Source organism: Eptatretus burgeri, chromosome 11 (genome assembly GCF_056783735.1).
Source record: "Eptatretus burgeri isolate ZD-2024b chromosome 11, Ebu_testis_v1, whole genome shotgun sequence".
Taxonomy (NCBI): domain Eukaryota; kingdom Metazoa; phylum Chordata; class Myxini; order Myxiniformes; family Myxinidae; genus Eptatretus; species Eptatretus burgeri.
The window spans coordinates 15,299,531-15,326,557 of record NC_140971.1 but is presented as its reverse complement, the minus strand read 5'-3'; the positions used below and the strand labels follow the sequence as shown (position 1 = coordinate 15,326,557).

At 47.5% G+C, this 27,027-nt stretch overlaps 1 protein-coding gene and 1 long non-coding RNA gene across 4 annotated transcripts in view; one reads left to right on the top strand and one right to left on the bottom strand.

Moving 5' to 3' along the window:
- LOC147016554 (uncharacterized) overlaps window positions 1-12,041 on the top strand; it is a 42,064-nt gene extending 30,023 nt beyond the window's left edge. Inside the window, exon 2 of the mRNA XM_085845303.1 lies at window positions 7,360-12,041. Coding sequence (XP_085701429.1) covers window positions 8,951-10,762 — 1,812 coding nt within the window. The 5' untranslated portion in view covers window positions 7,360-8,950 and the 3' untranslated portion in view covers window positions 10,763-12,041. The remainder of the gene's footprint in view (window positions 1-7,359) is intronic.
- The window catches only part of LOC147016553 (uncharacterized), a 100,027-nt gene that overhangs the window by 20,431 nt on the left and 52,569 nt on the right, over window positions 1-27,027 (bottom strand). For all 3 annotated transcript variants that reach the window (XR_015049090.1, XR_015049091.1, XR_015049092.1), the window contains exon 2: window positions 12,692-12,831. This is a non-coding gene — a long non-coding RNA (uncharacterized LOC147016553). The remainder of the gene's footprint in view (window positions 1-12,691; window positions 12,832-27,027) is intronic.

The following is a 27,027-nucleotide window of genomic DNA, read 5'->3' as shown; positions in this document are numbered from 1 at the left end:
CATTTCACAGACATGACGGTGGGACACGGCATGGACACAAATGGCATCCAGGAAACGTGTGAAACGGGACCATCCCGTAACATACAAGACACGTGGTCAGCCTGTGACGGTGAGACAAAGCATTCGGTGCCCATTTTGTCCGTGCTGTCGGGCGATGATGGGTATTTCTGCTCAAGTAATAAATCAATCGATTGATCAATTAATACAAATCCCTCCCTTAAAAGCTGTGAATTGAACGCGAAAAGTAAACATGCAACCAGCATTTTGATCTTTTTCACCTCCATCTTCAGTTTCGCCTTCTTACTCTGAATCGCTCGCACAAGGCTCAAAACGATATGGCTCCATAATTCGCTCAAAAGCATTTCCATCACTAAAAAAAATTTCTCCAACCGTTTCTTCAAACTCCCACTGATTGTTTTCCACATACTGAGACCCTTCGGTGTTGCTGATGACGGTGGAATCGGTATCGGAATCCGAGTTCGACCTGCACTGTTTCTCTGTGTAAAGCCGCCATTCAGATCAAGGTGAGTTCATATTGTGACGTCACTGGCGAAATCGAAAATCGACACTCTCGGGCTTTTTTTTGATACTTTGTGATTGGAAAAAAAAAAATTAATCAAATGTTTTTACCCTTCAAGTTACACCGTGATTAATGATTTTCAATGGTTTTCAGAAAAGAAAGAAAAAAAAATTGCGTTTGGCTTCCCCTTTAAGCCTTTTATTTTGACATCTATTCCTTAAGATTGGGGATGCCTTCACTAAAATACAATGCCATTTCAACGATAAACCTTTTCTTCCGCATGTCCCATCATTAGCTTCCCCCCAAAAAATCTGTTTCCATTCTCATGACTTTGTAGTTGAGGTCTAATTTTCCTCCCATACTGCACTTTCATCACACACACACACACACACACACACACACACACACACACACACACACACACACACACACACACACACACACACACACACACACACACACACACACACACACACACACACACACACACACACACACACACACACACACACACACATTTTGTTGCGGTTCTCAGAACCGCATGCATGCAACAGATAGGTGTCTCAAGATAGTTATCCCATTCGTGTACGTGTAGTTAGTTCCCTACCTTTTGTCTAGCAGGACAGCAGGGAGTGCATTGCGATGGGCTATTAGTTAGGTTTATTAAATCATTTTCCCCTCCATTCCACTTCCCACTCTTCCTCTTTTCACTCCTGAGGTAAATCTGCCTCGCTTGCCCCTCGTCTCGCTTACCACAGCATGACAACCCACGGTACCCTCCCCAACGATCACTTCTGAGGCAAAATCGCAACATGCACCCTGGAGTGGACTGGGCTTTGAGCTTCCACACCCGAGGCCAGACAGGTGTGACGAGTCACGTACGCTTTTGCACCCAGGTGGGCGGGCTATACCGGCGTCTGGCCGAAACCTGGCCCAGCATGGCGGACCACGTGAGGGGTCGGGGCCAGTCAAAACGCCGACTTGGGCGATGACGTCAGATTCGGCATGGCCCCTACCCCGAGCTCCAGGCTCTATAAAACATGGAGAAGTCCTCCGTGAAAGGAGTGAGTGTGTGTGTGTGTGTGTGTGTGTGTGTGTGTGTGTGTGTGTGTGTGTGTGTGTGTGTGTGTGTGTGTGTGTGTGTGTTTCACGCTGTGTCTCCTGTCCTCGACGCTGCCCACGTCTCGCCTCGACGGCCCACCTCCTGTTCCTCATCTACGCCCACATGACATCGATGAACCGCCTCTTGTTTCTGGCCCCACCTACTGCTCCACCCTCACCCTCTGGACTCCTCCCCTCTCCACTCAAGCTCCTCCTGTTCAGAACACGATCTCCACACGTGCGGCTGTGGCCAGAACAACTTGGCTATTCTCGGGTGCCGCACCACGGAGCATCCCTCCCCCGAAACACCCAGGTACCGAAAACTATAACCTCAACCCCTTCCCTCCCTGGCTGCAAAAGTCCCTTTTCCACATTTGGGTTTTTTTTCTGTGTGTGTGTCTGAGTGTGCTCATGCCTGTCTGTTAAGTAAGCCTGAAGAAAATATTTTATTGTTGTTACTGTGAATAATATCATGTCAAGTCTGCACTGTGTCTGCTTTAGTAAGTTGCATGTATAATTGTCACACCCCCCACCTCTCCACACCCCTCTCCTCTTTCCCTGCGTTACATTCCCAATCAACCTTTGTTGTTTCCACATGCTTTTCCTTGCTTGCTGAAAATAAATAATTGTTGTAGAAATGCTCCCAGCTCACCTTTGTCTTTTCCCTCATTGGTCCAGCATGGTTCGAATCCAGGTTTAGCCGGGTCTTTATTCCCAACGGTCCGTTCCTTCTAGCCGGTACGTCCTTGGCAGTGTCGCTCAACTGCATCCGATCCAGTAGAGTGATCCGGTTCGGACAAGGTGTACCGAGGGCGTGGTTCCCCGGTGGTTAAACTGCGTTGTTAATTAGGTAACCTGATTCCATAGGCAGGAGGACCCTAGGTCACGCGGTTGAGTTATTGGCATCCAAGGTCGGTTAAGCGACCCGCTGCGTCACAGAATTATCCGTGAGCGACGGCCTACAATCCAGGGAGTCTGGTGGGAATCGACGTCGCTTCCCCCACCTAGTGGTCTTCTGACCCGACCCCGCCGGCCCGTAACAATCTTGTATATTATTTCCGAGTTTGTGGTTTCGTGTCGCGCTATCTTCGACTTTGTTCTGCGCTCGAGTAACGTGATATTCGGCTTACATTATCTCAAAGACCATATGAGGTGCATCGTACAAAAAAGTTCATAAAATGGTTCTGAAACAGTGAAATCGTATTCCACTTACTGCATTAAAGTAAAATTACTACTGATACTCTGCATCAGTTCCTTTCTCAAACACACCCACCCCAACATGTCGCGCAGAGCGTGGGTTATGCTAGTATATATAACTCAAAACATCACTTGCATTGGAACTACTATGGTAAACTAATTCCTTTAAACCGCCCAAATTAATCCCACCATCTTGTGGGGTTGCTGGGGAACGTTTTTGGCCCTAGGCTTTCACCACCCAGCTGAACAAGCCAGACATTTTGACTGAAGGTCATTTGGGTAAGAATTTGTAATTTGTTCATGTTCCTGGCAATGATTGTCATACTTTTCGTGAAGGACACCGTGTTGATTTTTAACATGCTCATAGATTTGAGAACCAGCTTGCGGTCCCTTCGAAGAATGGTGCGTGCACATATAATGAACCGCTTCGACTTCGTGAGTTCCGATGGATAAGGGAGCGCTGTCAAATATTTTCCAAAATAAATTTAATCTAAGTGGCATTTATGTTTGCAGCGGCCTTATTCAATCTACATTTACTTCAGCAAGAGACTATCAGTGAGATTTATGGAGCTTTGCTGGTTATTTATATCAAAGGGTTTTCATCTTTGTGTTCCAGTTCATTCTAGTCTTGGCATTGACTGTGAAACAATCCCTCTGTTTTTTTGTAGAGTTCAAAATTGCAATGGTATTATCTGAATCATAAATTACAAATCAATCATATACATTTCACTTAAATTCATTTGTATTTACTAGCTGTTTATCCACCCAAAAGGTGGGTATACAATGTGAATTTGAAATGGAGTTCAACTTATTTGCGAAAATATTTAAAACAAACAAAAAAACAAAACTTATTATCTGAAAGCAAAGATGTTTACGGCACCAAATGTAGATGCTGATTTGTAATAAACTAAGTTAAACTTTTCTCGTTCCGTAAAGTCGTGGTGGACTTCTGGTAACATTGATGATCAGATTTCTGCAAACATCCCGATCCTGCACTTCTTCCCAAAGCTCTGGCAGTGACAGCTTGGTCACCGCCTTCACCCTGTCCATCCAGCCCATATAAGGTCTACTTTTTTCTCTTCTTTCCTCAACCTCATATGTACTCGCGTTGTGTGACATACTTTGTAGACATACTCATGTTTTGCTGAGGAGAGGATAGAGCTTGAACCGTGCAATGTGCGAGTGGTTGACGGAATGGGTAGGACGGGTACGGAGGTCAGTTTCAGTGTGGTGGGTATGAGTGGGAGTGTGGGTGACTTTGGATTGTGGAGTGTGTGTGTGTGTGTGTGTGTGTGTGTGTGTGTGTGTGTGTGTGTGTGTGTGTGTGTGTGTGTGTGTGTGTGTGTGTGTGTGTGTGTGTGTGTGTGTGTGTGTGTGTGTGTGTGTGTGCGCGCAGGTGTCTGTGGCTAATAATGATGATGTGGGTGTTTGAATTGAGGGTGATGACAATGGTGTTGCAATTGGTGCAGTCATCGGTGGGATTGAGGTTGGTGCATTTATTGTGGGTGGTGGTGGAAAGGGGGTGGGGTTGTGAGTGTTGTATGGATTATGTGGGTGCTCGTAGCCAAGCTTCGAGGCTACTCTCGTAGCCAACATGTGGCTCTGAACGGAATACTTTCATCTCCTCACCCAATTAAGGCTGGAGTGCCCAAGGCAGTGTTCTGGCTCTCTGCAAAATCTTCTTTATCTATTTTCTTATGACTCCACCCTCAGCAATGACATTCCTCATCCTTCAGATAAACTCCTGGTTATAAACTTCCAATAAACTCTTCATCCTTCAGATGATTCAAACTCCGGGTCTCACTATCAGCCATGATCTTTCTTCAGCAAACCACATTTCAAAGTTGGTCTTCAAAGCCAGTAGCTGACCTGGCATCCTTCATTGTACAAAGTCCTTCCTTGGCACGCCTGAACTATCAATCTACAAGGCCTTCATCTGCAGCTTGATGGAGTAAGGCTCACCCCTTTGAGCTGGCCCCACTGCCTCACACTTTGCTCAGTTTGACTCCGTGGAAACCAAGGCCTTCAAAGATCATTGCAATCTCCCATGGCGAAGCTTAGACGATGGGCCTATAATTTTCCCATCACAGACAGGTCGTTTGCTCCTCTGTCTTCTCGCTGGTCTTGCACCCTCTGCTCTTCCTGTGCTTTCCCTTCCCCTCCTAGGTTTCTGCAGGTTCATGCGGTCCATCATCAACCTTCTTCTGGTGAAACTCCCAATGTTCAGAATCGCCACTCACCTCCACTCATTTGTTCCTTGTTTTACCCCACCTGTGGAATCAACTTCCACATTCTCTTCAATCGCATTATTCCATTCAGCTCTTCAAAACAGCTGTTCACCACCATCTCAAATTGGACCTCCCCTCCCTCCCCCCGATCATCATCCCCCATCCCAAACCTTAATCTTTTCGACCCCCATTAATCCCCAGTCCACAAACCCAGCTCCTTGCAAGCTTCCAGCTTTTACCTTCCCTAGAGTTTGCTTCTGTATCTGTCTTGTCCTCCCCAACCCCTCTGTCCTCCCCGCATTCCTGATTTGTCCATGTTTCCCTCTATTTCATGCCTGGTGTTTGCTTAATGGTTAGGGTGGCGGGCTTTGGATCCTAGGGTCCTGAGTTCAAATCCCGCTCAGCTGTTGAATTAATACAAGGTGGGGTTAACTCGGCCTGTTATCCTTCTGAGGTCGGCAAAATGAGTGCCAGCATGCTGGTATACTGTGTCGAAGTGGTGACCCATCCAGGATAGTGCACAATAGCCAAGGAGACTGCTTAGGCAGCACCAACGCTCTGCAAAGAGTATGGTCCCAATCTCCTCCTCCTCCTTTATAGTATTCCTGGTATGAGGGAGGAGCCGGAGAGAGGGGTAGCAGAACTAGGTAGCAGAAAATAGCAGAACTGAGGAGGATTTTCTAAATCTATCACAGGGTTGATTGAAAGCCATTTTGTAGAAAAGCCCTTGGGGAGTGAGGGGGTGATTTTTTTTATTTTCTGAGGGGGCTAAGGGTGGTGGGTGGTGTTAGATATTTACTTCTACCACCAAAGGTGGGTGGAAGTTGTGTATTCACCCGTGTTTGTTTATCTGTGAGCAGGTTATCTTACAAAGGTTGCGGACGAATTTGAATGAAATTTTGTGGACAGGTTGGGTGTGTGACAAGAACGAACTGATTAGATTTTGGTGAAGATCCGGATCCAGATCTGCCCTATCAGTGAGATACAAGATTTAAACTGGTTCAGCCTCGTGGAGATATGCGCTCCACCGAGTGCTGTTCTATCTGGTGTTTTTAAGCAATGCTCAAAATATGGTAGTAAGTCTACCGGAAGTAGAGGAAGGAGAACATCTCGGGACAAGTGACCACAATGTGTGTGCTACACAAATAGTGTGTAATGTGTACAAGTGACCACAATGTGTGAAGTGTATGCAACTGTATTGTTGAGATGTTGAGTTTGGAATAGTAAGGTAAGGGTATTATATTTGAGGAAGGCAAACTTTGACAGTATGAGAAGTTCGGTTCTCTAGATTGGGTAAAGTGAACGTGTGTGCAGTCTGCATCAGGAAATGGGGAAACATTCAAGGATCAATTGTTCAGGGTGCACAGTAGTTATATTCCAATGAATTGTAAAGGGGAAGGCAGAAAGAGACCAAGGTGGATGAGTTTGGATGTAAGCAGTAGAGTTCTTTAGGATAAGCAGAAGCCATTCATTAAGTTCAAAATAACAGGAGTAGAGTCTGACTCATCAGTATATGAGTAAACAGGGACTAGTTAAGAAAATAACTCGGCAAGCCAAAAGAGGGTCTGAAAAGGATATTGTCAAAAATATTCAACATAACAGCAAGACATTCTTTAAATATTTAAGGGGTAAAGAAAAAGTTTAAACAAGTGTGGACCCCATAGGGAATAGCACAGGAGAATTGGTGGATGATGATTGTGAGATAGCCGGTTTATTAAATAATTATTTACTTCCACATTTACACATGAACACTCAAGAGAACTTCCAATAGCTTGAAGTATCTATCTAGATTCTAGGTAATGGGATCCTCAATGTCGTGTCGGTTTAGGTTTTCCTGCATCATAAACAAATATCTTAACGATTGAGGTTTATCATGTGGCTATTCTTCTCTGCGAGTATGTCATCTTTTAAAATTATTAAACCTTTCAAAACCGAATTCTTCGCTGGCATGTATTACACTGTATCCCTTATTGGCTTAATTCCCACATTTTTCTTACAAAACTGTTCCACGGTAATTTAATTTCCTTACATTGAAAACATTGATAACCTCAACATAATTATCTCTTATTTTGTCATGAATGTCTTGTAATGAAAAAGGTGAAAATTAATACACACTACCGGTCGGGTTCGGTTATTATTATAGCGGGCAAAACAATTGCCACAATTTGATTTACAAACGCTGCACTGATTCTCCAATTTAAACACTTCACACCCACTGGCCATGCTATTAGGCTGGGAACAAAAAAATAATGTAAGAAGAAGCAATTGTTGCAGGAAGCAAGCTGGTGGTTATATTCCCATTTTTCCTTGCAGATATGACGCCGGTCCGGCAATCGATGCCGAGGCAGCTTATGCACATCCTTGCACCCTGGAAAATCTGAGACCAGAGAAGAATGAAGGATCTTTAGGATTGAGTGAATCAGGCAAGCCAAGAACCATGGAACGGGGTCACTGCATGCAGATGAATGGATGTGCAGGCCCTCCTTCATGGCACCGCTCACATTCCAACGTGTCTGCACATCCACAACCACTGTACAGAAGCTGCACTGCTACCAGTTCAAACCTCATCCGTCCTCGCAGCTATCGGCATTGCAATTACTTTTCACCAAATTTGCAATGCTCGTCGTAAAGCTGCAGCACCCAATTTGCCTGCGTGTACCGCGAAGCGCCGAAGCACTAAACAACACGTTTGGTCTGTGGCTGCGAAAAATAACGGCAATCTGCCAGGGCATTGACGAAAGGCCACAGGCTAAACTCCTCCAAACCATCCAAGAGCCAGACCAATTAAATGCTTTTTGGATCTCTGATACTGATGCTACAAACCACTGCAATATCTGGTGTGTGCACCGAAAAAGAAACAAAGGAGATACAACAATCCGATTAGATATTTGTCAATATACGAGTACATGTAATAAGGATGAAGATATGTTTTCCTACTTTCTAAATATACTGTATTTAAAAACATGAGCATGTTGTGGACTGTAGTGACGACAACCTTGCTCATACGCATTTTGAAATACTCTTTGTACCAACTAGCAAAATGTGATCCAGAATTCCAGTAATTGGTCATTGAAATGGGGCGGCTTCCACCAAAGCCCATGGCTCCAACTGACCATGGTTCAAATTTATTTGCGGTGAAAATAGCCTCTGCAAATTGGGCAAGATGTCTGCCAATGAAGCGGACCCACACAGCAGGTTGTAAAAATACTTGACCGATCATGGCATTGTACAAATGATTAATCTTAGACATTTTTGGTGAAGCAGTCCATCAGCAAGGTTTAAGCCTGGCGTTGGCTTAATGGTAAAGGTGGCTGGCTTAAGATCTTTGGATCTTGAGTTTGAGCCCATATCCAGTCGTTGAATTAACACCAGGAGGGTTAACTCAGCCTGTCATCCTCCTGACGTTGTAGTGCGGCAGATATGTGAAACGATTGTGGGTTTGGTGGTAAAGCACCAAAATTGGCACAAATCATGCGAAGAACATATAAATTGATTTTAGCTATAGTGCCAAGCCAGATTTTTCGTTGTTCTAGAAATATGGGCAAAAATCCAAGATGGCCACCACCGCTGGCTGCGAAATTTTAAAATCGCAATATCTTTGCCAATAATTGACATAGAAAGTTGTATAATGTGTCTATATCTAAGTTTTCATACCCATATAAACTAATTAAACACTCAGATTGTACATGAAGTGTTCCATTCTTAGTATAAATGGAATATGACTGCCAAAATGTAGAGATTTTGTGTAATTAATTCTGAAATAATCAAATTAGAATGTTATTTGGATAATATATTTTTATATTCATAGCCATGAGCAAGCACTCCATTAAGAGCACAATATTATGAATTTAAACATTATACTAGTACATTCAACTGCATTTCAGGTGAATAACCAGGTTTGAACATGTCGGCCAAGAAGAAATGTAAGCTTATCCATGGAGCCAGCATCAGTGTTCCCAAACCTATTGACTGGACAATGTGTAGTCTTTCCCAAAGTGTTACATCTGAAGTGTTCCATTGCCCAGCAAAATCAAGGAAAGCTCATGGTGTTGGTGCAGGTTACAAAACCCTGGGTGACAATTTGACAATTTTCAGCAAAATGAAACAACAACCTATTCCAGTTGACATATCACAACTCGATGATTGTACTGGTATTGGAAATACACTGGAAGCACACGAGGCCCAGTGGCACAATTCATGCAGATTGAAGTGCTCATCTAGTCGTATCGCCAGATTGGAATCAACAATGTGCATGTCTGAAAATCTGATCGAAGGCCAGCAAAGCAAGTCCCACTATACCCGCCAAGGTTCCTCGCACATCGACAGTGATCTCGATCAAACCAGAAAAAACACATGCTTTTTCTGTGACCAACCAGAGACCAAAGAGCAACCACTACATGACGCAATGATGCCAAAGGTCACAGCACGAGTGAAGCATTGTGCAATCAAATTGCAAGATGAGAAGTTGATAGGAAAGCTTAGCAGCGGCGATCTTGTAGCTCTAGATGCACGGTATCATGCCAAATGCCTTGTCAAGTTGTACAATGCTAGCACTTGGAGTGGAGAAGATACTAACATAGGCATATCTGACAGAGTGTCCCATGGCTTAGCACTGGCCGAACTTATAGGTTTCATTGAAGATGCACGAAACAACGACGATAACGTTGCCCCGGTGTTTCGTCTTGCCGATCTCATCCAGCTCTACAGTGAATGGCTTCTCGATTTTGGCGTTGAACAGTCTGGTCGGATTCACTCAACAGACTTAAAGATATGGCTACTTGCCAATACACCCGGTCTTCGTGCATTCAAGCAAGGTCGCAATGTCATGCTGAGCTTTGAAGATGATGTTGGACTAGCATTGAAAGAGGCAACCTTGGATGACTACGACGATGAAGCAATATGCCTAGCGAAGGCTGCACAGATAGTCAGAAGAGATATTCAACAGAAAACCTCGACATTCACTGGATCGTTTGGAAACAACTACCAGGAAGAAGCCATACCACAATCGTTACTTGCACTAGTTAGCATGATAATGGATGGAACAAATATAAAAAACAAGGACCCAGACACATTTCGTCAATCTGCTCTCACTGTGCCACAATTGCTTCAATTCAACAGCTCGACAAGGAGACGGGCTTCGTCAACTGGAATACGTCATAACACAGACAAAGAAACACCTCTTCCTGTCTATCTTGGGCTCTTGATTCACGGACAAACCCACAAGCGTGAGTTGGTAGAAACCTTATTCCATCTTGGTGTCTCCATTTCCTATGACAGAGTTCTGGACATATCTACAAATATGGCGACTGCGGCAGCTACTCAGTATGAGAAGGATGGAGTTGTATGTCCGCTAATTTTGAGAAGACATCTGTTTACAACGGCAGCAATTGACAACATAGACCACAACCCGACATCAACAACTGCACATACATCATTCCATGGCACAGGCATCTCTTTGTTCCAAAATAGAGCTACTGAATCAGATGGTACAGAACGAGAGAGAACTCCAACAGAGAACTCTGGTAGAATTGCACATTCCAGTTCACACTACAGCCTACCAGAATCGTATACAAATGCAAAGCCAGTTTCACTAAGAACGAAGGAACCAGTGATACCCCCAACTGAAGATCATCCTGCAACAAATGACGTCCTTCTGAAAACTGCATTAGGAGATGAACATGTTTGGCTGGAAAAAAACAAGGGAGCAGCGAAGTGATAACACCCAAAGCACGGACGACCCAATTTCGTGGTCTGCATATCACGGCAATCGTCACACTGAACACATAGAGCCAAGCATCAATTCCCTCCTACCTCTATTTCCAGATGATTTGAAATCCATTGGAATGATTCGACATTCAATGGACATTGTCAAGCAGGCGGTGGAATTCCTGAACCCAGTACAGGTTCCAGTAGTAATGCTAGATCAACCACTGTTCGCCATCGCTAAAACCATTCAATGCAATTGGCCGGAGTTGAATGGGGACAGATGCATGTGCGGTCACCAGATGTTCCATCGCCAAGTTCCTGGGGGTGGAGAAGAAGTCTGACGCTCAAATGGGAGCCTAGTTGGACAGTACTACCAGAAGCTGCGGCCTCGTGCTCAGAACTACTGAAGTGTGGGTGCAAAAAAGATGCGTCGGACACTGTAAATGCGTAAAAGCAGCATTCAAGTGTACATCACTGTACCGGTGTAGCGGAAACTGTGAACAAAATGGAAATGAACGAGATGGTTGAGGACCTCAAGCCAGAGCTACGATTGTCACCGTGTGAGATAAATGAAACACATACATTTTAGTGGATTGTTTTGAAGTTGGATTTGACATTTTATTTAACATTTTCTCACATAATACTGGTATTATGTTGTGCAATCATGCGTTTATTTCCAATTCAACACTATTATTGCGATTTATTTTCAGTCAGGATTGTGTTTTGAAAGTGATGCATGTCCATACAAATATGATGTTGTGTTATTAAATGTTATTTGTTATTCATCACAACATGTGATTATATTTGTTTATGTGTAATTATGTTTGGTGTTCAAGCAATCAAAAGTATTACTGTGTATGGTTTCTGGTCAAAAGTTCTTAATGAAAGTATTGTGTTCATGGCATTGAAACTATTGTTTTATAGCTTGAATTATTGAAAGTTTGATGTTTATAAATGTTTTAAATGATCATGATGATGTTTGACTTGATTTTATTTTGCTCTTACTGAACTCTTTACGCCTGGGAGCCTGGGGTGTATCAACAAACGACATTCTGATTAGATTTATAGTTCAGAATCGATTAGTCGCATAAAATCAGCACATTTTGGCAGTCATATACCACTTATATGAGCACGGAAGCATGTTATGTTCAATCTGAGTGTCTAATCATTTTCTATGGGTATGAAAACATAGGTATAGACACCTTATACAACTTTCTATGTCAATTATTGATAAAGATATGGCGATTTTACAATTTCACAACCAGCGGTGGCGGCCATCTTGGATTTTTGCCCATATTTCTCGTGCAACGAAAAATCTGGCTTGGCACTATAGCAAAAATCAATGTATATGTTCTTATGATGAACTGTGCCAATTTTGGTGCTTATACCACCAAACCCACAATCGTTCTGAAAATTATACACATATCCGCCACACTATTGGCAAAATGAGTACCAGCTTACTGGAAAACATCAGCGACAGTCACGCTCCCAGCAGTGATGCAGCCAAACAGCCAAAGGCTGTGTATGAATGAATAAATAAACAAACAAACAAGGTTTAAATGCCAAATCGTACCTCTTCAATGGAATACTTACTATGGACCCACCACACTAGCATTTGCTGCAAGGGGTACCTGCCGTATTTGGTCTACTCTAACCAATAGGGGGTACCAGCCAAACATTTATTTGGCATTCAAGGTGACAACATAAGCTTCCCACCTCAATGCTTGGGAACATTTCAATCCATGCTGATTAAAGCCACTGAGCGATAAACATCTCCATAGATCAATTGCCTTCCCAAGGGGTGGGCTGGCATTTGCAAAAAAGAAAGTAGAAGGGCACTCGGTAGAGCACATACCTGCGCCACGCAATGCCCGATCCACGAAAACATATCGGTCCCGGTACATTTTTGAAATATGCTATATATCGTTTTTGGCCCTACCTCTTAATGGTGAAGAATCACTTTAAAAATTCTCGTATCCAGATCAGCATCTTCACCAACAGCTCATCATTTGTCCTTGTCACACACCCAACATGTCCACCAAGTTTCATCCGAATCCGTCCACAACTTTTTGAGATATCCTGTACACAAACAAACAAACAAATATACAGAAAGGGGTGAAAATATAACCTTCACCTTCGGTGGCAGAGGTAAAAGTTAGGCTGACTGATAATGTGGGTGTCACCCAAGCCCCCATGCCTGTTGGTCTCCATGTTAGACCTCACCCCCATGTGCTCTTACACGCTCCTTAATCTGTAATGAAGTTGTTGTTGTTGTTGTTTTAGAGCCCAGCACATCATCAGCGTTGTCAGATCGGATTGAATAATCACGGTAAAGAGAACCAGATTCTACAATCCTGAGAGTGATGTCTCCAAAGAGATAGCAGCTAACACACTGCTTGTTTGCAGTGGCGGTTCTGTCTTTCGCAGAAACTTAAAGCTGGAAGTAGATATTTCAAATGTAATCTCATTTCCTGGCTGCAAAAATCCTCGTAAACTATGCAATTGATGCCTAAATAGGATGAATGTGGGTAATTATCTATACGAGCAGGTACCCGTCTCTGACGCTTTTATAGATGTCTGACCTCCAATGAACAATTTTTTGAGTGCTTCTTGGTAGAAACGGGAATTCAATGTAAAGTGGTGATGTGAGCCGTGACACGTAGTACATATTTACTTTATAGACAATGGTGGTTCGCTCAGAAGAATAACTATTGTTCATGGTTGAAAAAAAAAAAATATATATATATATATATATATATATATATATATATATATATATATATATATATATATATATATATATATATATATATATATATATGTCGTGTATACCATGATACTTGCGAAATCCAAATAAACAAGAGTTGCCATGGAAACAGCAATTTCATAATTTGGAAAATTTGACCTATCAAGTGTTTTGCCTGATGGAATGTTGTGCATAACAAATCTGGTTAATACATTTTCTAATTGTGGCCAAATAGGTGCTCTACATGTTCTGGATGGCATTGCCCTTTACCTTTGACTAGTTTTGACCATATTTTATACACATATACTCCACATGCATACAAATAAGCTGTGTCAGTTTCAATCTGATATCTTGAAAAGTTCCTGAGGCTTGTCACAAATAAAATCACAAAAATATCCCACTTCATGATAATGATGAATACATCCTGTATTCTCCCAGGCCATTTAATTGTTAAGTATAGTGTTACGGCTGTGGAAATTCGCAGAGCACCATGTAGGTCCTTAGATCAGTTATGCCGATAAGTGTGTGTTCAGATAGATTTCCCCACCGTTGTCTAATGGGAATTATTCCTGTTATCAGGGCTGTGATCTTTCAGGTCGTGTTTTTCTCTGACTATCGTTATTTTGGACCAATCGCCTTTCAACCACCCCAACCACACCCGCATCTCAACAAACCATGGCATCCTCACCACGTTACCCACAACCGCAAATATCGCCTCACCACCTTCTCCACCCCGCCAACCGCCTAACCACCGACTCAACCACAACGCCAACCACCAGTAACCTTCTCCACACCCACAACCACCATCATCACCTAACCACCTTCTCAACCACAACGCCAACCACCAGCCACGCCACCACTACAAACAACCATGCCACGTCAACCACAACCTTCACAACCACACCACCACGTTTCTACCTCAGCGATGACTACCAGATCCTGGCATTCAACGAGGGAAAGCGGACGACGGCCCCACCCCCCAGCGAATAGCATCTGCGCACCAAGCGCAGCAGGAGAAAACACCAACCCTGCGAGTGGAGCTATGAAGTGACACGACTAGCTATGAAGAAACGATGCCCTGGAAAAGGGAGAAAAATGCCCCCGATTCGGCGAGGAAAACGCCCTCCTTCTGGAAAGTCCCGCGGGAGCTGGAAGAGGGGAGGGGCGAGACACCAGGGGAGATAAAAGCGCGCGCTGAAGGCAGTGAGTGGGTTTTGTTGATGGTCGGGTGGTCGAGTGGAGAGTCAGTCGGTGGAGGTCTGGACTCGTGTCAGAGTGTGGAGTTGTGGGCAGCCGCGCTGGAGCCTAGAGTCTGGGGTCCCCACAGTCGGTAAGGAGCTGGAGAGGGTCCAAGAGGGACGCCCAAGCCAGTCACCACGAGGGTGGAGGTAACCTGCGGCGGCCTCTTGGAGTTCCTTCGGTCAACCAAACTCCTTGGACATAAAGACCCGAAGGGGTCCAGTCTGACCCCTTGTCTTTAAGGGGATCTTTTCCTTGCTTTTATTTGTGTGGAAGTTGTGGCGCCATGTCCCGTTAAGTAGAGAAACTGTTAAGTGACTGTACATGATTAATTATAGACGGTTGTAGCGCTTCGCCTTGCTCGCGTCTTGGTCTCGTCCTGCATTCATCACAAATCAACTGCATGCGTGTTTCACCAATTCATTGCATGAATGTTTGTATACGTGTAAAATAATAAATGTGCTTATTTGAATGTGAACCTGTTCGTCATGTCATTTTCCCCATTGAACTGCCGTATTGCATTTCGGAATGGTAGCGGGCTTTTTGATAGCCAATAAAAGAATCGGGTCCAGCGAGGTCTCGCGATAATATCCCGCTCGGTTATCCCAGAACGGAACGAACCGCTTAAGCGGTTCGTGTCTAAGCAGACCTCGCTGAGGTACGGTATCTCAGTAGGCTGCCCACGCGAATAATTAGGTATATCGACAATTCGGCGATTGACCCTGTCGCGCGCGGGTAGAATATTGACTAGGCCGTGGTGTGCGCTTGGAGCACACCCGTGACTGGTTTTCGGTGTTGTTCCGGAAAGTCGCGACTGAATTGTTCGTCCAGTGGGCGTACGGCCGTGATTCGGCGAAAAGCGGCTGACCGCACGCCGCCGGGCAGAGATTCGTAACAATATGTACCTGGTCTCGGGGTTGGATTCTACTTGTTGTGGTGATTTCATTAGACGAGTTAGCTCAATCCGGATCAAAGCACTCGCAATCTGTAGTTGCTCGGCCAGATTAGGAAAGTCGCGAGCACCTTTATCGGTGCATCACTCGGTTAAATACACAGTCCCAACGAGTATTGTAATGTGACAAACAGACCCTGGAACTTGCTTGGGGCTGTGGAATTAGATGGCAGTTGCGATTATTTTGAAACGACCGGTGGAACTCAAACCGGGCTCCCGTACCGGGCCCTCAGCTGTTAAATTTTTTCATATATATTGTTGTGGTTGATGAAATTCACAAACCACCATTCAGGTCCCTTAGGTGAGATATCTCTGTAAGTATATGTGTAGTTCGACCCAAACCCGTTGTCTAGAGGGAATAAATGTCATTCATGCGGGCTGCGACTCTTCAGGATAGCCGTTTTTCTTTTACTATCTTTAATTTGGACCAGCCGCCATTATTACCACCACCAACCACGTCTCAACAGCCATCACACAACAACCACCAACCACAACGCGGCCATCACAACAACCACCAACCACAACGCCGCTTCACCACAACCGCCACGACCTTTACCGTCACAACTCGCCACCATCGCATCACCGTCATCTCGCGCCACTCGTGGGCACCAATGCTGGACTCGTGCGGGGCGCGCACCGAGCAGCGTGTTCAAAAACATCACGGACTTTCCGCAGAAAAACGGATCATAAACGACTCACGCCCACTTTTGTTCCGTCCAATCGGTGAGCGAGGGGCGATTTGGCCCCGCCTCCAGGGCGTTGGAGGGCGGTCGCTATATGCAAATTCATGGATCAAAAAGCATTCACGCCCACTTTTCCTCGGGCCAATGGGGAGCCAGGTGAAGGGTCGGAGGCAAAGGGTCAAGGATGAAAGAGCGAAGCCACGGGGCTTTTAAAAACGACTGCGTTCGTGAGTTGAGAGGGTGGAGTGTGCGGGATTCAAGAGAGTCGTCGGTGGAGCTGGAAAGAAGTGGTACTAGTCGGAGTGAAGAGGACGGAGCTGTGGAGAGGTGACGGCGGCGAAGGCGGACGAGGGGGTGCTCGCGTCGGTGCCGGGAGCGGCACAGGGAGAGGCCAGCAACGCGACCGAGGTGGAGGAGGAGACGCTCGCCGCGGGACCCGAGACGGTTATATCCTCCTTTCCCCGAGCATCAGCAACCCCCTCCTGTTTCCCCCCGCGCTGAGATAGTGCGACAAAGGGGGCCCCTTTTCCCACCCCCTACCAGACACTGTCCGCGAGGCCCGCGGAGTTGAGGAACCACCGCCGCTCCGCGTCTCATCATCAGACGGGTAGGCCCGACACGGTCTCGGCCCCAGGCCCGCCTACCCCCCTCATCCTGGAGGGTGGTTCTCTTTTCTTTTGCTTTGGGAATATGTGTTGTCGGCGCCGTCTGTGAAGTAAAATTGTATAAGTGTTGCCGTGTGCCCGGTAGTCGGATAGATCTGCATTGTTGCATTTGCTTTTTGTGTAATATTGCATTGTCTTCTTCTTTTACATGTGCTTTTGGTGGAATTGTATATGTGTGCTTTCCGTTCATCGCGAAATAAATGTGCTTATTGTTGAACTGTTTTCCCGCTTCGCTTCGTCATTTCTTTCATTGAATCCCCATCTTGCTTCACGTAAAGGGTTGGTAGTGGGCTAAAACGCCCGATAATTAATCGAACCGTCGAGGCCGACGAATAACACCGCTCGGTTATCCCGATAGTACGGAACGGGTCGCTTAAGTGGCCCGTGTCCGAAGTCGACCTGCGGCGAGGTGCGATCGCCCGGTCTACCCTCCGTGTGGGTACTTAGGTAGGTCGAATTTGGCGAGCAACCCTATCCCACGCGGGGGCCGATTGGCACGATCGCGGTGAGACCGAAAGGTCCACCCGTGACTGGTTCCCGGCGTTAGTCCGAGAGGGTCACGACTGGATTGTCTGTCCGGTGGGCGACGTGCCGCGATTCGAGTTACGTGGCCGTCAGCACGCCGGCGGGCGCGAATCCGCAACACTGGTGTCAGGTCGTGCGATATAAACCCATCGCCCTCCTCGCGGCACTGGTATCGGAGAACGGGAAAACGGGCTCTCCTGTCTCCGGCTAAATTCACGGGAATCGGTCCAGGGGTGAGAGGAGCGACCCCCGATTCCCTCCAAATTACGAGCGAGCTAAATTAACCCTTTAAGAGAAGCAAGATGGCGTCTCAAGGCGAGCGGGAGCCGGGGGTATTAGAAATGGATGTAGAATGTGTAGAATCCATGGTCCAGGATGGAATCCCCGTGCAGGAAATGTTGGTTGTACAGGAAAACGAACTCGCCCAACTGAACCCAGAGCCCGAAATGGGTGCGGCAGCGGCCGCGGTGTATGACACCTCCCCTCCCCCTCTCCACCAAAACCCTTCCCCGATCCCTGCCGAAACGGCTCACCCAAGTGCACCCGACATGGCCCAGCTATTCACTATGCTGGCAAAAATGAATGCGGAAATGACAGCGAGGATGGATGCGTATACACAAAAGATGGAAACGAATGCGCATGAAATTATAAACGAAATGAAAGGCATGAACAAGCAAATGAAGGAAGAAACGAAAAAGCTGCGGGGTGAGACGCGGAACATGGGCCGAAGCCTGCAGGCGGGCATGAAGGCAGTAACCGGGGAGCTAAAAATGGCGACTCCACGTGTAGGAGCGAACGAGCTGGGAGGGGGTGCAACGGTGACCGAAAGGGAAAAATTAAATGGGGAGACCAAAACGTGCGAGACGAGACACGAGGTGACGACAAAGGAAATAAAAATAGTAGAGACAAGGGAGGTAAAGGGTGAAGAGGTGACTGAGTTGGCAGAGACACGGGAGATGGGAACGATAGAGGGAAGACTGCACGATGAAGACGGGGTAAGTGACGCACACACACACACGGAGGTAGTGGAGGACAATGGGGGTGAGCTGGTGGATTGGGTGGAGGCCCGGTGCGAGCAGCTGGATAGCCTCCTCCAGGAACGAGGGGAGGGAGTCTGCCCCCTTGAGGCGGATCACGACCAGGTGAGTTCGGTCGTGCTTTGCGAGGTCGAGGGGAGGAGTGCTGCGAACGGGTGCTTGGAGAGCTTGGGGGGTATAGAGGCCCCGGAGACCCTTGTGGGGACACGAATCCCCAGTGTGGTTGTCCCTGTGTGTGTGGTGCAAGGTGTGAGTGCGTCCCCGTGTGTGGAAGCGACCCCGTGTGTGAGTGGTGTGGTGGCGATGGTGCCGGAGTACGTGCTTCCCAGCACGCCGTGTGTGGATGAGGCACCGTGTGTGGAAGAGGCTGTGTGTGTGGATGAAACGGCCAGTGTGAGTGAGGCACTGCGGGTGAGTGCCCCCGCGTGTGTGAGAGGCACGGTGTGTGGATGAGGCACCACGTGTGAGTGGTATGGTTTATGCAAGGGAGACCGTGTGTGTGAGAGAGCGGTATGTGAGGGAGATGTCGGTTGGCATGCGGGAGCATGCAGCCGCGTCTCCCGGTGTGAGTTTAATGGTGTGGAGTGTTGGCGTCGTAACACGCAGGTGTGCGTGGGTCGAATGGCGACGACGGAGACTGCGACAGAGGAAAGAAAGCCGAGTAGCGGCTGCAGCTGTTTCGGGGACCGTGCCGGGTTCACCCAGCAGTGAGCACGAGGTCCGTGCTGTGCAACGCACGAGACCCCCACGTGCTCGCTTGCGAGAGTGAAGTCCCCGTCCGGAAACGCACGCGGTGGATTTGCCGATCCCGCGGACGGACAAAGCTTAGGCAGGATTAAGGATTTTGACCGGACGGGTTCTCCACGCGATCGTGTGTGTTAAGCTCCAACGGGCAAAGCACATGTGTTCGTGTGGGGAACCCCTCGAGACGTGGGGCTTGTGTTTTTTTTTATGCGCACGGTGACGTCATGGCTGCACGTGGGGTTGGAATCCGGCAGGAGGGGTATCCCTGCCGGATGGTACCGTCCAAGGAGGGACGAGGAACACGTGCAGCTGCATGACGTCACGGGCAGATGCAAAGTGCGCAAGCTGTGAGTTGCCGCGCTGGCGCTGCGCATGTAAAGAAAAAAAAAAGAACAAGCCTCACTTTCGGGTGCACAGGATTCCTGGGCAAGGGGTGGAAGACCCCCTTACCAGGGCACAGGATGGAAACTAGTTAGGGGGAAGGGTAAGCTTAGCTAGACCGGCTCCACGGGGCAGGGGTAAGTCCTCATGGAGTCCGTGGAATGGATTAGTTAGAGGGATTGTAGCGAGATTTAGGATGGGAAATTATTTTTTTGATTTTGAGGACCGTGACAGACTTGTGAATGTGTAGTGGGGACGTAGCTTAGCTACGTAGTGTTAAAAGGAACGTGCTGTAGTTTAAGGGACGACGTGGGAGCACGAGTTAGGGGATGCAGATAGAAGGATGGCAGAGTTCAGTGGTGAGTGTGTTGAAGAGTTGTTGGTGAGTTATGAGGTGGAGGCATGTGCTTGGTGAGTGAGTGAGGCCAGCGGGTCTGTGTGTATGGAGCGAATGGGGAATGCATGGTGCGATGAGTGATTGGGGGGAGGAGTGACTCCCGCCCAAGGGACCCCGGGGTCAGTGTAGAGTGAGTTCGGGGGTTAGTCAAATTTACAAAATGGAGGTCGTTTTGTTGTTGGTGGGAGTGTAGGCTCGAAAGCCGTTTGGAGGGGTGCAGGAGCCCTGTTGACGGGCTGGGAGCGTGGCTGCGAAAAGTGAGTATCGCTGAGTGGTACCCCGGGCACCAGGCTAGTCGGCCGTGGTAGGCCAAGGGCCCATGGGGGGCCGGGATAGTGTGGTGGGCACGGGTGCGCCTGCTTGGTGCGGGGGCCCGGAGCGCCATTAGCCGCGTGGGCAGTGTTGTGGGCAAGGGTGACCCTCGGAAAGGGGCCTGGGAAGCCAGCCTGCCACGTGTGCGTTTCAGGGGAGGTGCCATGGGGGGCACTCCCCGGTGTTAGGGAGCTGGTAGGCTCGGAGGCAGTGTAGTGCCCGGGGGTGCCATCGTCGGAGAATCGGCAGAGGGTCGTGCCTGCCAAAGGGAGCCACGTGTCCCAGCCATGAGACCGTGTGAGGGCACGGAGAGAAAATTGGGGGGCGAGGCCCGAAATTGTGAGGACACCAACACAGGCGACGGGAATCTGGGTTGTTAGAACCAATAGTTTAAGCGAGAGGCGCTTGTTGAAAGCCCCGGGGTAGTTTAACAGTTAAATGGTTAGGGTAGATAGGAAGTGTACCCCTCCGCACCATCCATCCCCTCGCTCTCGTTGTGGGCCGCTGGACCCACTTTGTGTTATAGATCGCTGAACTCTGGGGAGGCCATTCTGAGGCTTCGTTGGGCCTCGACAAAGGACGCTAGCTCTCCCTTATTCCCCTCCGGGAAGGGAACGTAGGGGTTGGGAGTAGGCTAGGTGACAGGATAGGTTAGCCGAAGAAGGACAGTACAGGGGGTTAGGGGACGATTTATAGTGGGGAAGTAAAATAATAAAAAAATAAGTTGGGGCTAAATTGGGGTTTGACAAATTAAGGGAGTGGGTATGTACAGTGACAGGCAAAGGCGATAGGTGGGAGGGAGACAGGTAGATAGGTCCGAGCCCGCCTTCCAAGTGGCCAGCACCACCGCACTCCCTCCACCAACCTCCACGGAACGGCAAAGGCTGGCCAACTTCATCGGCAGCTGTTGTTTTGCTGCGAGGCCTGTGCCGGCCGGATCATCTGCAGCTGTGGTACTTCAAGGCCTGTGCCGGCCAGTTCATCTGCCGGCTGTGTTTGCCTGCAGCGGCCTTCTTCTGCGGGCTGTGTTTGCCTGCTGCCTTTGCCATGCCATGCCCACTGCCCCTGCTCACCAGCCCCCGTTCAATTTTTGCTTTGCCCCCCCCCTGTTCATTTCCATGTGCACCAGGATCAGAAGGTAACAGTTTGCAAGCTGCAAGAACTGCCCTGTTGGCAGCTACAACACGGGCCTGCAGTGGCGGCCCGTGCACCGTGTTTGTGTTCATCCATCCATTCGTAGTGTTCATTGCGTGTGCCACTTGAGCTGGCACGGAGACTGCATTTGTGCAGCCCATGCACCGTTGTGGTTCACTGCGTTCAGTTCAAACCATTCATCCATCCATTCGTTGTGCTCATTGCGTGTGCCACTTGAGCTGGCACGGAGACTGCGTTGTGCAGCCCATGCACCGTTGTGGTTCACTGCGTTCAGTTCAAAAGGGAAGGCCTTGGACTGCGTGTGAGCAGCCAGCCACGTTCCCTGTCACCTGCATTGTTTGAGTCAGAGACTGCATGCGAGCAGCCTGGCTCCCTGCTAACTGCTTTCTTTTTGCAGAGTTCATTGATCCTGGGCCATGGTTTAGTGTAAAATTTGTAAGTTAAGGTTAAGATGTACTGTAAATATGAGTGCGCCCCCGGCATGTCTGTCTTAGCGCCGGCAATTTTATTTAAGTCGTCCGTGTGAGTGAGTTTGTTTTGGTAGTTACGCAGCCCTCAGGTTATTTATTTTGGGGACACGAATACCATGAATGTCGCACTCAGGGATCCGTAGGTAAAATGTACTAGGGGAAAACTACACATGATGGCACACGAAAATTTGACTGCTCGGGACGAGTCTGTAAAAAGGGGAGGGGGTAGTGTTGTGGTTGACGAAATTCACAAACCACCATTCAGGTCCCTTAGGTGAGATATCTCTGTAAGTATATGTGTAGTTAGGCCCAAACCCGTTGTCTAGAGGGGATAAATGTCATTCATGCGGGCTGCGACTCTTCAGGATAGCCGTTTTTCTTTTACTGTCTTTATTTTGGACCAGCCGCCATTATTACCACCACCAACCACGTCTCAACAGCCATCACACAACAACCACCAACCACAACGCGGCCATCACAACAACAACCACCAACCACAACGCCGCTTCACCACAACCGCCACGACCTTTACCGTCACAACTCGCCACCATCGCATCACCGTCATCTCGTGCCACTCGTGGGCACCAATGCTGGACTCGTGCGGGGCGCGCACCGAGCAGCGTGTTCAAAAACATCACGGACTTTCCGCAGAAAAACGGATCAAAAACGACTCACGCCCACTTTTGTTCCGTCCAATCGGTGAGCGAGGGGCGATTTGGCCCCACCTCCAGGGCGTTGGAGGGCGGCCGCTATATGCAAATTCATGGATCAAAAAGCATTCACGCCCACTTTTCCTCGGGCCAATGGGGAGCCAGGTGAAGGGTCGGAGGCAAAGGGTCAAGGGTGAAAGAGCGAAGCCACGGGGCTTATAAAAACGACTGCGTTCGTGAGTCGAGAGGGTGGAGTGTGCGGGATTCAAGAGAGTCGTCGGTGGAGCTGGAAAGAAGTGGTACTAGTCGGAGTGAAGAGGACGGAGCTGTGGAGAGGTGACGGCGGCGAAGGCGGACGAGGGGGTGCTCGCGTCGGTGCCGGGAGCGGCACAGGGAGAGGCCAGCAACGCGACCGAGGTGGAGGAGTAGACGCTCGCCGCGGGACCCGAGACGGTTATATCCTCCTTTCCCCGAGCATCAGCAACCCCCTCCTGTTTCCCCCCGCGCTGAGATAGTGCGACAAAGGGGGCCCCTTTTCCCACCCCCTACCAGACACTGTCCGCGAGGCCCGCGGAGTTGAGGCACCACCGCCGCTCCGCGTCTCATCATCAGACGGGTAGGCCCGACACTGTCTCGGCCCCAGGCCCGCCTACCCCCCTCATCCTGGAGGGTGGTTCTCTTTTCTTTTGCTTTGGGAATATGTGTTGTGGGCGCTGTCTGTGAAGTAAAATTGTATAAGTGTTGCCGTGTGCCCGGTAGTCGGATAGATCTGCATTGTTGCATTTGCTTTTTGTGTAATATTGCATTGTCCTCTTCTTTTACATGTGCTTTTGGTGGAATTGTATATGTGTGCTTTCCGTTCATCGCGAAATAAATGTGCTTATTGTTGAACTGTTTTCCCGCTTCGCTTCGTCATTTCTTTCATTGAATCCCCATCTTGCTTCACGTAAAGGGTTGGTAGTGGGCTAAAACGCCCGATAATTAATCGAACCGTCGAGGCCGACGAATAACACCGCTCGGTTATCCCGATAGTACGGAACGGGTCGCTTAAGTGGCCCGTGTCCGAAGTCGACCTGCGGCGAGGTGCGATCGCCCGGTCTACCCTCCGTGTGGGTACTTAGGTAGGTCGAATTTGGCGAGCAACCCTATCCCACGCGGGGGCCGATTGGCTCGATCGCGGTGAGACCGAAAGGTCCACCCGTGACTGGTTCCCGGCGTTAGTCCGAGAGGGTCACGACTGGATTGTCCGTCCGGTGGGCGACGTGCCGCGATTCGAGTTACGTGGCCGTCAGCACGCCGGCGGGCGCGAATCCGCAACAATACATATGTATATATATATATATATATATATATATATATATATATATATATATATATATATATATATATATATATATATATATATAATGGTGTGTGTGTCTATATACTGTCGGACCCCGACATTCATGGGGGATACGTTCCTGAAACATTTCGCGAATGTCGTGGTCTGCCAATGTCGGGGCATTTTTTTTTTTTTTTTTTTTTTTTTTTACAATGTCTAAGCTCACGTTGGAACAATTGCACAGAACAAATCGGAATGCAACATAACAAAGGAAACATGAGCAGAACGGAGAAACATAAACAGCAGGGCAGAGGGAGAAAGTCGATGGAGACGGACAAACAAGGGATGCAGGTAACAATGAGGGGTGAGGGAGAATGCAAAGGGTGGACAATATGGATACATTAGCAAAATTGCGTTTGATCAGCTTGTGATTTTGTCAAGGTCTGAGTGGAGGGAAGAAGGCTGCTGCTTGTCTGTCAGAAGGATGAGACATGTCACGGCACAGAATGGAGTCATGAGCAAAGAGATAAGAGGATTTTCCAGAGTCTGTGGGATCATTGATAAAGATTAGGAAGAGGATGGGGCCTAGAATACTGCCATATGATACTCCCGCCTAGACAAGTAGAGCAGAAGAAATGGTCTGTCATTCAGGGGATCCGTTTTTGCACCGTTTTTATGTAATGCTGTGATGTTGACTGATTTCAAAGCAAATGGAAGATGACCTCTGCTAAATGACAGGGTGAAAAGGACAGAGAGAGGAAGCTTAAGAGCACCAGAGCAGGTTTTTAGTACACGTGAGCTGATGCTATCAGGTCTAGTTTTAGTCACAGTCGAGGGTTGCCAGAAACTTTTCCCCCTTTTCAGGTTTAAAAGACAAAATTCAGGAGCAATTGGGTATGACTGGAAAGGGCTGGTACAGAGAGAGGGGTTAGGGACACAAGATTTTGCAGCAAACACACAATTGAGGCATTCAACCTTTAAACGAGCGGAGTCGGCTGAGGTGCCATTTGAAGTGATGAGAAGGGAGCAAAGACCAGAGACCGAGTTGACAAGGTGCCAGCAGATTTTAGAGGAGGGAGAGTAATTTGAAAGTTTATTCTTGAGATTGGACAGATGTTGTTTTCTGGCTCTCTCGAGAGTAGACACACACTTGGTCCGGGCTTTGTGGAATGGTCTAAGATTGCCTTCAGGCAGATTTGCCTTCCAGGAGGAGAATGCCAGTTTGGTTTACAGCAACTGCTTCACCACAGGATTCAGAGTACCAAGAGTGGGAAGATGGTTTTGGGTAATTGAAGAGAAGGTGGGATAAATATGTGCATTTCTGTTGAATAATTCCCAGGATAAATTAATATCAGTGGTGGTGGATACAGGAGACCAGGCCTGAAGTGTTAAAAAAAATGAAAATAAAAAACCGCGAATGCGTGAATGCAGAAGCAGGACACTATTTTTGACCCACAAATATGTGGGGTCTGTGAATAGCGGGACCGCAAATGTCGGGGTCCGGCAGTATACTATATTAATATATTGTCGTGTTGAGCCCCGTTAACACCAGCCTGAACAGATAGCAGAACAGTTTTAACTTGGAGGCGAACAGTGGAGATTCTCGACGATTGTGGCGTGCACAGGGAGGAAGCAGATATGCACTTCACCAGAACGGAAGCACACGGGTTTATCCTCAAACCCACGATGAATAAACAAACACGAAGAAATTCAATAACTATTCTTGAATAAACACAAATCAAGGGTGATAATGAAAATAAATCAAAGTGGAAAGTAATGACAAGTGAAGTAAGCTAAATCCTAATGTGATACGTCTCCACTCAGTCATAAAAACAGACAAGGGGAAAGATAAAAATAAAAGAAATCCCCCCCCCCCTTTTGTGCCAGCACTCAGCTTTGAGTCCAGAGATGTTTTTTTTAGGAGCGTGGTATTCGTCAAACCGCATAGGCACCACATATGAGATGCACCACAATGGCGCCAAGCTGTACCTCAGCCATATATGTGAGGTAAAAATGTGAGTGGCAGTCATCATTGCCTGGAGCCCAGAGACTGCGTACAGTTTCTTCTCACAATCAAGATTGCCACACCCTTCCTTCTAAGCTCTAGGTGTCCACACACTAAATGGCCCACCTTCTCCTTGATCATATAGCAAGGCGACTGCCGCAACTCCAAGAGAAGGCCAAGACATGCGCTTTCCTTCTTCTCTCGCTCTTCTCAAACATACAAACTTCACCTCAAACGTACAAAATGGACAAGTGGGAAAGTGATGTTTTTGAAAGGAATTTGCAGAGAACCAATCCCAGAATGCAGATCTGGATGATAGTTGTTGAGGACAATTACTCACTGTTTATGAACCTTGTGGAAGTGATGCCAAGGCGGAAGGTTATGACGAGTCTAGTGCTTCTCTCTGTTGTAATGCAGATGGTACAGCTGTAGTTGAGAGTGGATCTACAGAAATGTTTTTTGATGATTGTACAGTCGGGAATGACACATTGGACACTGTGAAGGCAAATTACATTGAAGGTGCGAAGGTGCTGGGTGAGGAAAGTGATCTTCCTGAAGTACTGCTTCCTGAACTTGGCACTCACAGAAAGGCAAGTCCTGAAGTTTGTTTTGTTGAGCCAGGATTGAAACAATCCAAAGAAAAAATTGTTGAGGAGGACAGTTGCAGCAACTGTAACTTCCTGTTATTGGAGCAAGAGGCTCATCTTGAATCAAACCAAAGTGAGTCAAGTGCAGGTTTTGAAGAGAAAATGCCCCCACTTGGTGTGAATGTAGAGGATTCTGGTGATGAAGATGATGTTCAGCATTTTTCATTGGATGAACTTGCGGTTGCTGATATACCCCACAAATCCTTTCCAGATGTCAGTCCTATAGATTCATCAGTAATAGATATTGAGGAGAAACAGTTGGATGAATTGCATGACAAAGGTGAATTGCCAAATACTGGACTTGTTGACAATGAGAACCATGCTGAACTTTGTGAAGGACTTTGTC